General features: G+C 41.0%; 1 protein-coding gene across 2 annotated transcripts in view; it reads right to left on the reverse strand.

Moving 5' to 3' along the window:
* Positions 1-14,554, reverse strand: part of LOC135110236 (uncharacterized) — a 49,208-nt gene that overhangs the window by 14,576 nt on the left and 20,078 nt on the right. Inside the window, exons 2-8 of one of the 2 annotated variants that reach the window (XM_064022349.1) lie at positions 9,550-9,597; positions 9,065-9,252; positions 3,618-3,738; positions 2,946-3,199; positions 1,893-2,006; positions 1,454-1,614; positions 384-589 (exon numbers count right to left, since the gene is read on the reverse strand). In XM_064022349.1, the coding sequence (XP_063878419.1) occupies positions 384-589; positions 1,454-1,614; positions 1,893-2,006; positions 2,946-3,199; positions 3,618-3,738; positions 9,065-9,252; positions 9,550-9,597 (1,092 nt within the window). The remainder of the gene's footprint in view (positions 1-383; positions 590-1,453; positions 1,615-1,892; positions 2,007-2,945; positions 3,200-3,617; positions 3,739-9,064; positions 9,253-9,549; positions 9,598-14,554) is intronic. The other variant, XM_064022350.1, reaches the window with a different exon arrangement.

Here is a 14,554-nt window from a genome sequence, read left to right on the forward strand (position 1 = left end):
TATATGGAATAATAGTAATGAAAAAGAGTAAAAAACACACATATATGGAATAATAACAATAACAAGTGGACAAAAAAGATAAAATTCAGGAAGTGACTAAATAACAAAAAAAAATAAGGAAAAGTAGTCAAATACAGATATATATGGAATAAAAGTAATGAAAAGAGCCCAAACACATACACACAAACACATGGAATAATAACAATAACAAGCAAACAAAAACTAAAAAAAAAAAAATCAGGAAAAGAAGCTAGATGAATGAAAAGAAAACTAAGAAATAAAAATGGTCGCACACACACATCTATTTGGGCAGATGAGGAACAAGAAAATATTATGGTGATACTGGGAGAGGTGATAGGCATCACATTCCCTTCCCTCCTCACCTGTGGCCATGGTCGCTCATCAACACCAGCACTGTGTTGTTGAGGTGCCCCTCATCCCTCAGTGAGGTGAGCAACGCCAGCAGGTCGTTGTCAGCCACAGAGATGAGGTTGAAGTCGTCATGGCTCAGCTCAGAGTGGAAGGTGAAGGCAAACTTGGGTCGATCCTTATGCACTGTCATGTAGTTGTGGATGTAGTCAAAGAGAACCTAAAGGAGAAAAAGTGTGGAGTTAACTGGGTGTGTTTGTGTCAAAGAGGGCCTGAAGGAGAAAGAGAGTGTGGAATTAACTGGGTGTGTTTGTGTCAAAGAAGGCCTGAAGGAGAGAGAGAGTGTGGAGTTAACTGGGTGTGTTTGTACCAGAGAGGACCTGAAAGAGACAGAGTGTGGTCTGGATTCAAATTGGTGTGTTTGTGCTAGTTAACCCTTTCACTGTGACACAAAACTATTAGCAGCACCAGAAACAATGAATGAAGTTTTCATAAGCATCTACAAAAAAGTTAGTGATAAAAAAGAATACATTTTGCAACTTCTTCCCAGCTCAAAGATTGGAGGTGGGTGTAGAACAAGTCAAGATGTCTCAGAGTGATTGGTAATTGTGGAAAGGTGTACCAACTGGCAGTCAAAGAGTTTAAGTATAGTACAGGATTTGAGTCAAGTTTGTGTTGCTCTGTCTTCATGTTTACATATTTTTACCTGACGTGCTTGTGTTCCTAAATGCCTTGAGCTTTCATTGTAACCACTTACAAAGTCCAGACAGGTGATGATAAAGCTGAGAGAGAAAGAGAGAGAGAGAGAGAGAGAGAGAGAAAGAGAGAGAGATATGAGGAAAAAAAGACAGGAAACAAAAAAGGAAAAGATAGGAAGACGAGAGAGAGAGAGAGAGAGAGAGAGAGAGAGAGAGAGAGAGAGATGAGGAAAAAAAGACACGAAACAAAAAAGGAAAAGATAGGAAGAAGGGAGGGAGGGAGAGAGAGAGAGAGAGAGAGAGAGAGAGAGAGAGAGAGAGAGAGAGAGAGAGAGAGAGAGAGAGAGAGAGAGAGAGAGAGAGAGAGAGAGAGAGAGAGCAACCACCTTATGGCGTGGAGTGTTCCTCAGACAGAGACGTGGGTGTTCCTTGTGCTGTGGGTAGGTCACCAGGTAGAAGGGCCTCATGTAATGGTGTGTGGGCACGGCATCAAACCCTTGCAGGCGGTACTGGAAGGTGCCAATGTGTGGGGCATCCTCGCAGTACACTGAAACACATTACCATCATCAGCAGCAGCACCTAAAGCCTCACAGAACACTGGGAAATTGAACTTGGTGTCAGAAATTGAACCCTGGCAGGAGACTCAAGGTATGTCCCTGCAAGTGTAAGTCCAGCATGATGCCTTAGGCCTGAGTTAATTTTTGGTGAGCCTTTACTGTGCCTTCATTATCCTCCCACCAAACTTCCTCCATAAATCTGCCAGTTGTCCTCTCTCTGTCTCTCCCTCTTCCTCTCTTTCTCTCTCTCTCTCTCTCTCTCACTCACTGGTTACGTATCCATTCTTGCTGAAGTCATTCCACACAAAGGGATAGACATTGACGAACTGCGCCTTGTTGCCCATCCTCTTGCGGGTCTCAGGCAGCTCCAGCTCTGTCTTGCCTGCAGAGAGAAAGAGACAGAGATGAAGGTAAGATAATTAGTCTGACTGTTTTACTGACTACACCATAATTACAGATAAAGACATACTATACATGTTGCATCTAAAAAATGAAAAATATTACTGGTAGCTCTTGTCCAAACTTTACAAAAAAAAAAAAATAAATAAATAAATAAATGTCTTGTAGTTAATTCACTTCACACTAACAAATATGGGTCATCTAACACAAGCCTTCATACATCATGTATGGATTTCCCCCAAGAAGTACACATAGATATCTGGAATGCATATCTCCTACCTCTTTTCCCTGCACCTTCTTGTTTTCCCCTTTCCCCTTTAATTTTGGATGTGTAGATTGAGAAATGACATGATATTAGCCAAAAGTGTGCACCAATCAAAGAAAAGACTGGATAATTGTTGATACAGGGACAGGACTGTATTGTAATTAAGTACATTCACACACAAGAATATAGTGGAGAAGGAAGTTGAAAGGGAATGGCTGGGGATGAAAGCCCTGGCAGGACACTCATGCTGAGATGAGCTTGACACTTCACCATTCAGAGCAACTTCACTCATGATGATTTGTAAAGGAGACAGTCAGCACATCAAGCAGTATAAGACTGAAAAAATACAAAACAAACATCACTTTTCGTGGCATTAGTAACCCCTTGAATCCATGATTCAAGGAGGATAAGGAACAGGCAATACCTCATCATTCTCACTTTCCCTACTCCTGCTGTCTCTTTACTCACCCATAACACTCACCCATAAGAAAAGAAAGGAGCTGCTGTGGTGTCTCATCCCCCACAAAACAAACATTTTTCTACCATTACTAACTCCCCTTATGCAATTACAGTCCACAATTCAAAGAGGATGAGGAACAGGCAACACCTCACCATTCTTATCCACCAGCTGTTTCCTCATTCACCAGTAAGACTCACCTGTAAGAATGGGAAGGAGTTGCTGTGGCGTCCCATCCCCCACAATGTTGTACCCTTGCATCACATGGCCGCCGAGATCCTTGGTCAAGAAGGCATAGGTCTTGGGCAGCGTCCTGATGAAGGTGTTGCGTGACAGGGAATCAAATCCGATCATGAGAAAGTTAAGGTGAACCGAGTCTTGTGGCACCTTGTCCCATCCTGTGTTGGCCTTGATCTCCTCATCCTGTCTGATGCCAGCCACTGTGTTGCTCCACCTACAGGGAAATGAAGGCTATGATAATTGGATGGAGAAAGAAATGGAAAAAGGAAGAGAGTGACAGGAGAAAAGAGATTAAGAGATATGGAGGAAAAAACAATACAAAAGACAAAAAGATGGAAAAGAGGAAGATGTGAAATGAGAAAAAGAAGGAAAGAAGGAAGATGTAAAGAGAGAAGAAAGATAGAAAGGAAAAAATGGTGGGAAGGAGAATGTAAGAGGACAATAGGTGAAAAGAGACAACAGGGAAGTACAACAAATACACAATACAACACAAAGGAATAACAAACAGAAGCATATCTGTTGGCCCTTGTAAGTCTGCTTGCATTGAACAACACTATCCACACTAAAGCAAAAAAACATTTAGGTGGTAACAGTGCAGCTCCTATGCACTCATTGAGGCAGCAGACACTCACGTATTGCCATCCTGGGCAGTGCAGGAGACAGTGTAGAAGTCAGTGGTGGTGAAGGTGAAGGTGTCATGCGTGGTGGTTGTGGCACCGCGCTTCACCTTGTTGTCCCCATTGCGCAGCACCTCTGGAACCACCAAGGTAATTCCTTAAGGCCTTGTCAAACGGTCAGTGGACAAGTGTAGTGAGTAAGTATAAGCGTGGAAAATGATCATGTAGATGTGTGGAACTGAAGCACCATCCTTGCTTGAGTAGTGGGTTCATTAATGATACAAAATTCCCACTCAACCACACTTGTCAAGAAAATTGGTGTGGAGTGTGCTTGGCCACCATACTTTCTCACTGATTCTGTGAAAAGGTCTTTAGAAACATTGTTGAAACAATGAGAAATTTATCCAAAGAGTAGCCATGAAAGGGAATGGCTGGGGGTCAAAACTCAGGCAGGACACTCTACTTAAGATGAGTCTGACAAAGAACAAGGTGGTCACCAAGAACCAACAGGATTTTTGGTCAGCCTTGACCATCACTATGCTAGTCACACAGGCAGTAAATTGAGGATTAATGGTAATAGTGAAGTCACTTACACACCTCTGCATGTGACACACCTCTGCATGTGACACACCCATATTTTACAACAATGTCTTGTGTAAAAAAAAATTATCATGTTTCATCATAAATCTACTTGAAAAAAATTCTTGCCAAGGAGGGGAGTTGGTGCTGAGTGGCTGTCCAGGGATATTACAGTGAATTGTAGGCTTGCGAATCATTGTAAGAGTAATGGATGGACGTTCATTGACAACTGGGACCTCTTCTATGGTGGGGACACCTTGTACACTCGGGATGGAGTGCATTTATCATGCCAGGGTGTTCGGGTTTTTGGCCGGAACACTCAAGTGGGAGGTAACTGCACTCCAGCGCTTTTTTCATTAGTCAGGGGTTGTGAGGTCAAAACGAAGGACAAATTAGTTAAATCTAGAAAGGTAACTAGCTCAGGGAAGGTGAGAAATAGCTTAAGTATTTGCTACACAAATTGTAGAAGTATTTTGAATGAAATAGACTTACTTAGAAGAATAGCGTGTGTAGAGAACTTTGATATCATTGCTTCAACAGAAACTTGGTTAGATATGTCAAGAAAAGTATTTAATCCAGAGATTAAGATAGATGGTTATACACTGTTCTATAAAGATAGGGAAAACAGGAGAGGAGGAGGCATCGCATTATACATTAGGGACACATTACAGTGTTGTATTAACAGTAGAATAAAAACAGATAGCAAAACAGAGTCAATATGGGTAGATATTAAGGAAGGACCACAGTCAGTAGTACTGGGAGTAGTGTACTGGCCACCGAACAGTAGAAAGGAAATTAACACCTCACTGTGGCAGGAAATAAATAGAGCAGGCAGGTAGAGTTAGGTATGCGTGGTAGGAGATTTTAATTTTAGGAATATCGACTGGAGCCTGATGGTGGGTAACAAGGAAGCAGAGGAATTTCTCAAGGTAATTCAGGATAATTTTTTTAAAACAGGTGGTCGTAGAATCCACAAGGGGGAACAGTATTCTAGATTTTATTCTTACTAACAGGAAGGAAGCAGTCACACAGGTAGAGATTGGAGAACAGCTTGGTAACAGTGACCATTGGGAAATTAGGTACAATTTAAAATGGGAAGAAACATTTAGAAGCAAAAATACAAGTAAAATACCTGACTTTAGGAGAGCAGATTTTGAGGAATTAAAAAGGTACCTCCAAGGAGTTGACTGGCAATGGATGCAGAGTGACGTCAGGTCCAGGATGGAGTTGAGAGAGATAAGGCAGGATGAGAGAGGTGAGGTGAGGCGTGAGGATGTTGGGCAAGAGGAGGGAAGACATGTCCAGAAGAGGTGGAGGAGAGAGAGAGGGTAAGATAGGTGTGAGTATGTTGGAGAGTCAGGTCATGCTGAGATGGGAGAGGTGAGGTTGAGGTGAGTAGATGAGGGAGTGGAGAGGATGGAAGGAGCTGAGATGAGGGAATTAGGTGAAGTAAATGTAGATGAGTTGTATAAATATTTCGTAGATAAATTGCATACAGGTCAGCTAGCAGATATCCCGTATAGAGCAATAAGATCACAGAAAAATTACCCTAGATGGATGACTGCTAGGTTCAAACATTATATAGGCCAGAAGAGAAGTATATATAAGAGATTAAGGGCAGGTGAAGAAGTTTTAAGGCCACAGTATAATGAATTAGTTAGAACAGTCAGGAGGTTAATGAGGAAAGTTAAGGGCAATTATGAATTAAAGGCAGCCAACCAGGTGAAGCTGGACCCCAAGGGATTTTATCAGGTATACAGAACAAAGAATAAGGATACTACAGGTCAATTAAAGGCAGCAGATGGGGAGCTGGTTAGTTCTGGGAAGGAGATTAGTAAAATTCTGAATTAGTATTTTTTAACTGTCTTCACCCAGGAAAACATGCAGGATATGCCAAACAGTGAACAGATGTTTAGAGCAGATGAGAATGAGAAGCTGACAGATATTTCCATAAGTAAGGAGATAGTGAAACAGGAGATAGATAGGCTAAAAAAGTTCAAGACACCAGGACCAGATGAAATATATCCCAGAGTACTTAAGGAATGCAAAGAGGTTATTAGTGAGACATTAGTTTCTGTCTTTAGGAAATCACTTGAGTCAGGTGAGGTGCCAGTAATGTGGAGGCAGGCTAACGTAGTACCCATCTTTAAGAAAGGAGATAAAACTTTAGCGTCTAATTATACACCTGTCAGCTTAACTTCAGTTGTGGGTAAAATATTGGAGGAACATTAGGGAACATTTAGACAAACATAACTTGATAAATCAGTCACAGCTTGGCTTCACAAAGGGGAAGTCTTGCCTGACAAACTTGTTAAGTTTTCACAGTAAAGTGTACGAGGCAGTAGATAATGGTCATAGTTATGACATCTTATATCTGGACTTTAGTAAAGCATTCAACAAGATGCACACGGGATAAATGGAAGGATGTTAGGCTGAATAAGGTCATGACTAAGTGACAGGCAACAGAGTTGTAATAAATGGCTCTAAATCTGAGTGGGGTCATGTAATTAGTGGGGTGCCATAGGGATCAGTATTAGGGCTATTGTTGTTTCTAATATATATCAATGATTTGGATAGTGGAATTAGTAGCGATGTTAGCAAATTTGCGGATAACACAAAGATAGGTAGAATAATTAGGTCAGAATCAGATGCCATTGCCTTGCAGGCAGATTTAGATAAGATAAACGAATGGACGTACAGATGGCAAATGCAGTTTAATATCAACACATGCAAAGTACTTAGTTAAGGTAGAGAGAACTCTCCCCAGTAAGTACACATTAAATAACAAAACTCTAGTAGGTACAGGGTACGAGAAAGATTTAGGAGTTATAGTTAGCTCTGCACTTTATCTAGGAAAGCAATGCATAGAGGCGAGAAACAGGGCAAATAGGGTACTAGGATTAATTTTTAGGAGTATTAAAAATAGAAGGCCTGAAGTAATATTAAAGTTATACTTGGCGCTGGTCATTTAGACTATGCTGTGCAGTTCTGGTCCGCACATTACAGGAAAGATATAGGTATATTAGAATCAGTACAGAGAAGAATGACTAAAAGGATACAGGGAGTATTCCTTACAAGGTAAGATTGAAGCTGTTAAATTTACATTCTTTAGAGAGACATAGGTTAAGAGGCACCCTGATAGAAGTCTTTAAGTGGTATAAGGGGTATAACAAGGAAGATGTAAGCAAAATTCTTAGGATCAGCAACAAGGATAGAACAAGAAATAACGGGTTCAAGCTTGAAAAAATTTAGGTTTAGGAAAGGGATAGGAAGAAATTGGTTTTCAAATAGAATGGTAGATGAGTGGAAAGGATTCAGTAATCATGTTGTTAGTGCTAGGGCATTAGGGAGCTTTAAGAGAAGATTAGACAGGTTTATGGATAGGGATGATAGGTGGAAATGGGTAGGTATATTTCATACAGGGACTGCCACATGTAAGCCTGGTCGCTTCTTGCAGCTTCCCTTATTTCTTATGTTCTTATGTTCTAAAATCCCTAAAAGAGTGTTTTTTCCTCACATCTGGTGCAATGCAGTCCTGTGATTGTGCAGTACTACCATCACATCTAAAATTGTGTGTGTGTGTGTGTGTGTGTGTGTGTGTGTGTGTGTGTGTGTGTGTGTGTGTGTGTGTGTGTGTGTGTGTGTGTGTGTGTGTGTTCTCTCTCTCTCTCTCTCTCTCTCTCTCTCTCTCTCTCTCTCTCTCTCTCTCTGTGTGTGTGTGTGTGTGTGTGTGTGTGTGTGTGTGTGTGGTGCAAAAGAGAGAGAGAGAGAGAGAGAGAGAGAGAGAGAGAGAGAGAGAGAGAGAGAGAGAGAGAGAGAGAGAGAGAGAGAGAGAGAGAGAGAGAGAGAGAGAGAGAGAGAGAGAGAGAGAGAGAGAGAGAGTGTGTGTGTGTATTTACCTAGCTGTATTTACCTAGTTGTGTTTTACAGGAAAAGAGCTATGCTCGTGCTGTCCTGTCTCCATATCTATAAGCATCCAACTTAACTTTAAATTAATGAATATTTGTTGCTTGTACCACTGTTTCATCTAAGTTGTTCCATATTTCTATGCTTCTATTTGGGAAACCATATTTCTTGATATCTCTTCTACTTGCTGTTTTCCTCAATTTCACTCCATGTCCTCTTGTATCTCTTGAGTTCCTCACAAATAAGTCTTCTTTGTCAACTTGATCCTTACCCTTTAAAGCTCTGTATATAGCAATCATGTCCCCTCTTTCTCTTCTCTCTTGTAATGATGGAAGCTTCAATCTCCTTAATCTTTCTTCATAGGTTAAATCTCTCAAACTTGGTACCAATTTGGTTGCAGCTCTTTGGATCCTTTCTATTTTCCTTATTTCCTTTTTATCATGGGGTGACCAAACAATCCAGTTTTGGTCAAATCACATATTCCATCAACTTTTTCATCATCCCTTCATACATGTAAGCAAATGCCCCTTTCATCTTTCTTAGTAACTCATAGGTTTCCCAAACTATTTTTTTTACATGTTTTTCTGGTGATAAATTATCACTTATTGTAATTCCCAAGTCTAAATTTTTCTTCTTTGGTTTTCTTAATTTCCATTTCTCCCATGGTGTAGGAACTTGTCAATCTTCTTTTGCTTTTTCATAATTCCATCACCTTGCATTTCTTTGCATTGAATTCCATTTCCCATTTCTTACTCCATTTATATATCTTATTTAGATATTTCTGTAATATTTCACCATATATTTATTTATCTATTTATTTATTTATTTTTTTTTCAAGAAATAAAAAAGGCGTCTAATGCGCCTGCAAATCCGGTGCATGTGGAAAAAAAAACAAGAGATAATCATGTTTTAAGAAGAGTTACGAGAAATACACAAAGGTAAAGTAAGAGATACAGCGAATAGAGGCCTGAACTTACCAGAGAAGGCACATTCAATATCACCATGCTTTTCCTTGGCCTTCTGGGTGATGGTGGCCACCGACCCCCGCACCACCACCCACTCCGCCTCCTGTCTGCACATTATGGGGTCCACGTGATGGAAGAATTTGTAGATCTCCGGGTTTTCCACCTCCAAGTTTGGGTGCTGACAGGCGAGGTGTGTTGGACTGTGAATGGAAATAGGATAAATTAACTGATCTAATGGTGCCAAACATCAAAATATCAGGAAAGAAGGGTAGGAGAGAACAGAGAGGAAAGGATACAAGGGGAACTGATCGACTGAAGTGCACTAAAACACATGGCACTTGAAAAACATAAAAATATAAATATATAATATAATCACTGCTTATCCCTACTGCAAACACAAGCAAATCTAATTATCTCGATCAAAACCAACAAAATATTCTCTCTCTCTCTCTCTCTCTCTCTCTCTCTCTCTCTCTCTCTCTCTCTCTCTCAGTTACCTAGAAAAGTCATCTGATCCGGATAACACACTACGTTCCATCATTTTCCTGTGGTCCACCGGGTAAGTGAGGCAGTGGGTGGGCAGGTGGGCAGATGGGCAGGTCAGGGTGGAAAACAAACAGGCAAGGTTATACAGGCGGCCATGCAGTGAGGGATGCCTAGAGTAGGTTACTGTAATGGCTACTAAGAAACTAAAGGACACCATAACTTTATAAAGAAACTCTGCTGACACACATGGCATACATATACAAGTGCAAACTATGTACATACAAATGTTACAAGATGGTGTTATATTAAAAAACTAATGAAGCGAATGTATTCCCAAAGATTTCAATGTCTTATTTAGACTGAACAGGCTCTGGAGAAAATCACCAGGTTTTTCAAGGATGTTCCCATGATTACAGTAATTTTTTAACAAGGATTCAGTTGTAAAACACCTGTGAGACCCTATTAATTTTGTGGGCCTTGAAAATGGTCTTCATGAGAGCTCACTGAGTAGAGAGAGAGAGAGAGAGAGAGAGAGAGAGAGAGAGAGAGAGAGAGAGAGAGAGAGAGAGAGAGAGAGAGAGAGAGAGTAGCCGCACCGGCAGGTCTTCATTAGCTCTCAGGTGATCTGTTTTACTTATCACACCCATCATCGTAGGAAAGGCAGTTCTTTCTCTCTGACATTTATTGATGAGGTAGACATGACCGTAACAACTGCGAACAAGTTCTCGGTCTCAATTTCTTATAAAATAACATTATACACTGATATTAAACACTTTCAACATATTACAGCATTCATTAACAATACATGTAATCAACTTGGCACTATGACGATCAGTTTTTACTACAAAATCAAAGTATTTGCCTCGGTCACCTTCCTGCCTTCTTTGTCTGAGCGCGACTTGGCTGTGAGTGACTCCCGCAGGCGACCAGTGGGTTAACCACACTCTACTAACAAGTGAGCATCGGCTTTGGTGCTTAATATAACATTGAATACTGATACTTACACTTATTACACGTCTTCATACAAATAGAAAACTACTGAACAATTCACTTATGATTATCAAGGAATAATGACATGAGGTACATGCGTTTTACGTAGTGTGTATGATTATCTTCACACTGATAATTACGTAACCACCCCGCCACTTTCCCTGATTACTCATGTTTTCACATTTACACCTGTGGGAAAGAAAGGTGGCACAGCTGCATGCACAGTGCATGCAGGTGTCATGGTTAATTGCCATCACAGGTGTTATACAGTGGCTTGAATGTGCATGTGGCCAGATAGTAGCTTGCCCTCGCCCACTACCACCATGTTACACTGATGAAGGTTAAAGAGGTTAGCACATCAAAGGCCATACAACTGAAAAACATATAAATCATGCATGTGAAAGAGTGATCTAAATGTATACTATGACAAGAGTTGAACAGCATATGCACCAACTTACAATGATGAAAGCTTGCAATGATGAAAAATTAAAAACAAGGTTAGCATGTCACAGGGTATATGACTTAAAAATGCAAAACACACAGCATTTCAAAGAATTATTTGAATGTATAAAAGGCTGAGAGTCGAATAGCATACACCACTGTCATACACTTTAAGAGATCAGCACATCTGGTAACATAAGACTGAGGAATATTAAAAACACACATTTTCCCATCATCATTAACTTCTCTGACTTGATGAATGGATATGATTCAAGTTTCGTAGAGTGAGGCATGACAGGGCACTTAAGTAAGAAAAATACAAAACATAAACATAAGGTACAGCAGGACTCAGAAAAATACAAAATACATAGCATTTTTTTTTTTTTTTCTTCAACTTCAGCTCCACTGATAGTATTTTCTAAGCGATGGTCAGTGTGCATCAGAATGTATAAGAAAAAAATACATAAATAAACAAACCGCTTTTCTTTTTATTATCATTCATGCCACTTGATGTAATTAAGAGCCCATGATTCAAGTTTTTTTTTTTTTTTTTTATGTAGGAAGGACACTGGCAAAGGGCAACAAAAATTCAATAAAAAAAAAATGACCACTGAAATGCCAGTCCCATAAAAGGGTCAAAGCAGTGGTCAAAAATTGATGAATAAGTGTCTTGAAACCTTCCTCTTGAAGGAATTCAAGTCATAGGAAGGTGGAAATACAGAAGCAGGCAGGGAGTTCCAGAGTTTACCAGAGAAAGGGATGAATGATTGAGAATACTGGTTCAGGTCCCAGTGTAGAAGAGGGGGACACTTGAGTGTCATTGAAGAAGAGGGGATAGTTGTCTGGAAGGTTGTGTCGAGTTGATAGATGGAGGAATTGAGTTTTTGAGGCATTGAACAATACCAAGTTTGCTCTGCCCCAATCAGAAGTTTTAGAAAGATCAGAAGTCAAGTGTTCTGTGGCTTCCCTGCGTGAAATATTTATCTCCTGAAGGGTTGGACATCTATGAAAAGATGTGGAAAAGTGCAGGGTGGTATCATTAGCGTAGGAGTGGATAGGACAAGAAGTTTGGTTTAGAAGATCATTAATGAATAATAAGAAGAAAGTGGGTGACAGGACAGAACATTGAGGAACACCACTGTTAATAGATTTAGGAGAAGAACAGTGACCGTCTACCACAGCAGCAACAGAACGGTCAGAAAGGAAACTTGAGATGAAGTTACAGAGAGAAGGAGAGAAGCCATAGGAGAGTAGTTTGGAAATCAAAGCTTTGTGCCAGACTCTATCAAAAGCTTTTGATACGTCGAATGCAACAGCAAAAGTTTCACCAAAATCTCTAAAAGAGGATGACCAAGACTCAGTAAGGAAAGCCAGAAGATCACCAGTAGAGCGGCCTTGACGGAACCCATACTGGTGATCAGATAGAAGGTTGTGAAGTGGTAGATGTTTAAGAATCTTCCTGTTCAGGATAGATTAAAAAACTTTAGATAGGCAGGAAATTAAAGCAATAGGACGGTAGTTTGAAGGATTAGAAAGGTCACCCTTTTTAGGAACAGGCTGAATGTAAGCAAACTTCCAGCAAGAAGGAAAGGTAGATGTTGACAGACAGAGATGAAAGAGTTTGACTAGGCAAGGTGCAATCACGGAGGCACAGTTTCGGAGAACAATAGGAGGGACCCCATCAGGTCCATAAGCCTTCCGAGGGTTTAGGCCAGCGAGGGCATGGAAAACATCATTGCGAAGAATTTTAATAGGTGGCATGAAGTAGTCAGAGGGTGGAGGAGAAGGAGGAACAAGCCCAGAATCATCCAAGGTAAAGTTTTTAGCAAAGGTTTGAGCAAAGAGTTCAGCTTTAGAAATAGATGTGATAGCAGTGGTGCCATCTGGTTGAAACAGAGAAGGGAAAGAAGAAGCAAAGTTATTGGAGATATTTTTGGCTAGATGCCAGAAGTCACGAGAGGAGTTAGATCTTGAAAGGTTTTGACACTTTCTGTTAATGAAAGAGTTTTTGGCTAGTTGGAGAACAGACTTGGCATGGTTCCGGGCAGAAATAGAAAGTGCATGAGATTCTGGTGATGGAAGGCTAAGTACCTTTTGTGGGCCACCTCTCTTTCATGTATAGCACGAGAACAAGCTGTGTTAAACCAAGGTTTAGAAGGTTTAGGACGAGAAAATGAGTGAGGAATGTACGCCTCCATGCCAGACACTATCATCTCTGTTATGCGCTCAGCACACAAAGACGGGTCTCTGACACGGAAGCAGTAGTCATTCCAAGGAAAATCAGCAAAATACCTCCTCAGGTCCCCCCAACTAGCAGAGGCAAAACGCCAGAGGCACCTTCGCTTAGGTGAATCCTGAGGAGGAATTGGAGCGATAGGACAAGATACAGATATGAGATTGTGATCGGAGGAGCCCAACAGAGAAGAAAGAGTGACAGCATAAGCAGAAGGAGTAGAGGTCAGGAAAAGGTCAAGAATGTTGGGTGTATCTCCAAGACGGTCAGGAATACGAGTAGGGTGTTGCACCAATTGCTCTAGGTCGTGGAGGATAGCAAAGTTGTAGGCTAGTTCACCAGGATGGTCAGTGAAGGGAGAGGAAAGCCAAAGCTGGTGGTGAACATTGAAGTCTCCAAGAATGGAGATCTCTGCAAAAGGAAAGAGAGTCAGAGTGTGCTCCACTTTGGAAATTAAGTAGTCAAAGAATTTCTTAAAGTCAGAGGAGTTAGGTGAGAGGTATACAGCACAGATAAATTTAGTTTGAGAGTACGAGTAGGGTGTTGCACCAATTGCTCTAGGTCATGGAGGATAGCACAGTTGTAGGCTAGTTCACCAGGATGGTCAGTGAAGGGAGAGGAAAGCCAAAGCTGGTGGTGAACATTGAAGTCTCCAAGAATGGAGATCTCTACAAAAGGGAAGAGGGTCAGAATGTGCTCCACTTTGGAAGTTAAGTAGTCAAAGAATTTCTTATAGTCAGAGAAGTTAGGAGAGAGGTATACAGCACAGATAAATTTAGTATGAGAATGACTCTGTAGTCGTAGCCAGATGGTGGAAAACTCGGAAGATTCAAGAGCGTGGGCACGAGAGCAGGTTAAGTCACTGCGCACATAAACACAACATCCAGCTTTGGATCGAAAATGAGGATAGAGAAAGTAGGAGGGAACAGAAAAGGGGCTACTGTCAGTTGCCTCAGACACCTGAGTTTCAGTGAGGAAAAGAAGATGAGGTTTAGAAGAGGAGAGGTGGTGTTCTACAGATTGAAATTAGATCTTAGACCGCGAATGTTGCAGAAGTTAATGAAGAAAAAGTTGAGAGGGGTGTCAAGACACTTAGGGTCGTCGACAGAAAGGCAGTCCGACCTGGGGACATTTCATGAGAGGAGGAGGCGTCGCGTTATACGTTAGGGACACATTACAGTGTTGTATCAACAGCAGAATTAAAACAGATAACAAAGCAGAGTCGATATGGGTAGATATTAAAGAGGGTTCGCAGTCAGTAGTACTAGGGGTAGTTTACAGACCACCGACCAGTACAGAGGAAATTAACACCTCACTATGGCAGGAATTAAATAGAGCAGGCAGGTACAGTC

Source organism: Scylla paramamosain, chromosome 20 (genome assembly GCF_035594125.1).
Source record: "Scylla paramamosain isolate STU-SP2022 chromosome 20, ASM3559412v1, whole genome shotgun sequence".
Taxonomy (NCBI): Eukaryota; Metazoa; Arthropoda; class Malacostraca; order Decapoda; family Portunidae; genus Scylla; species Scylla paramamosain.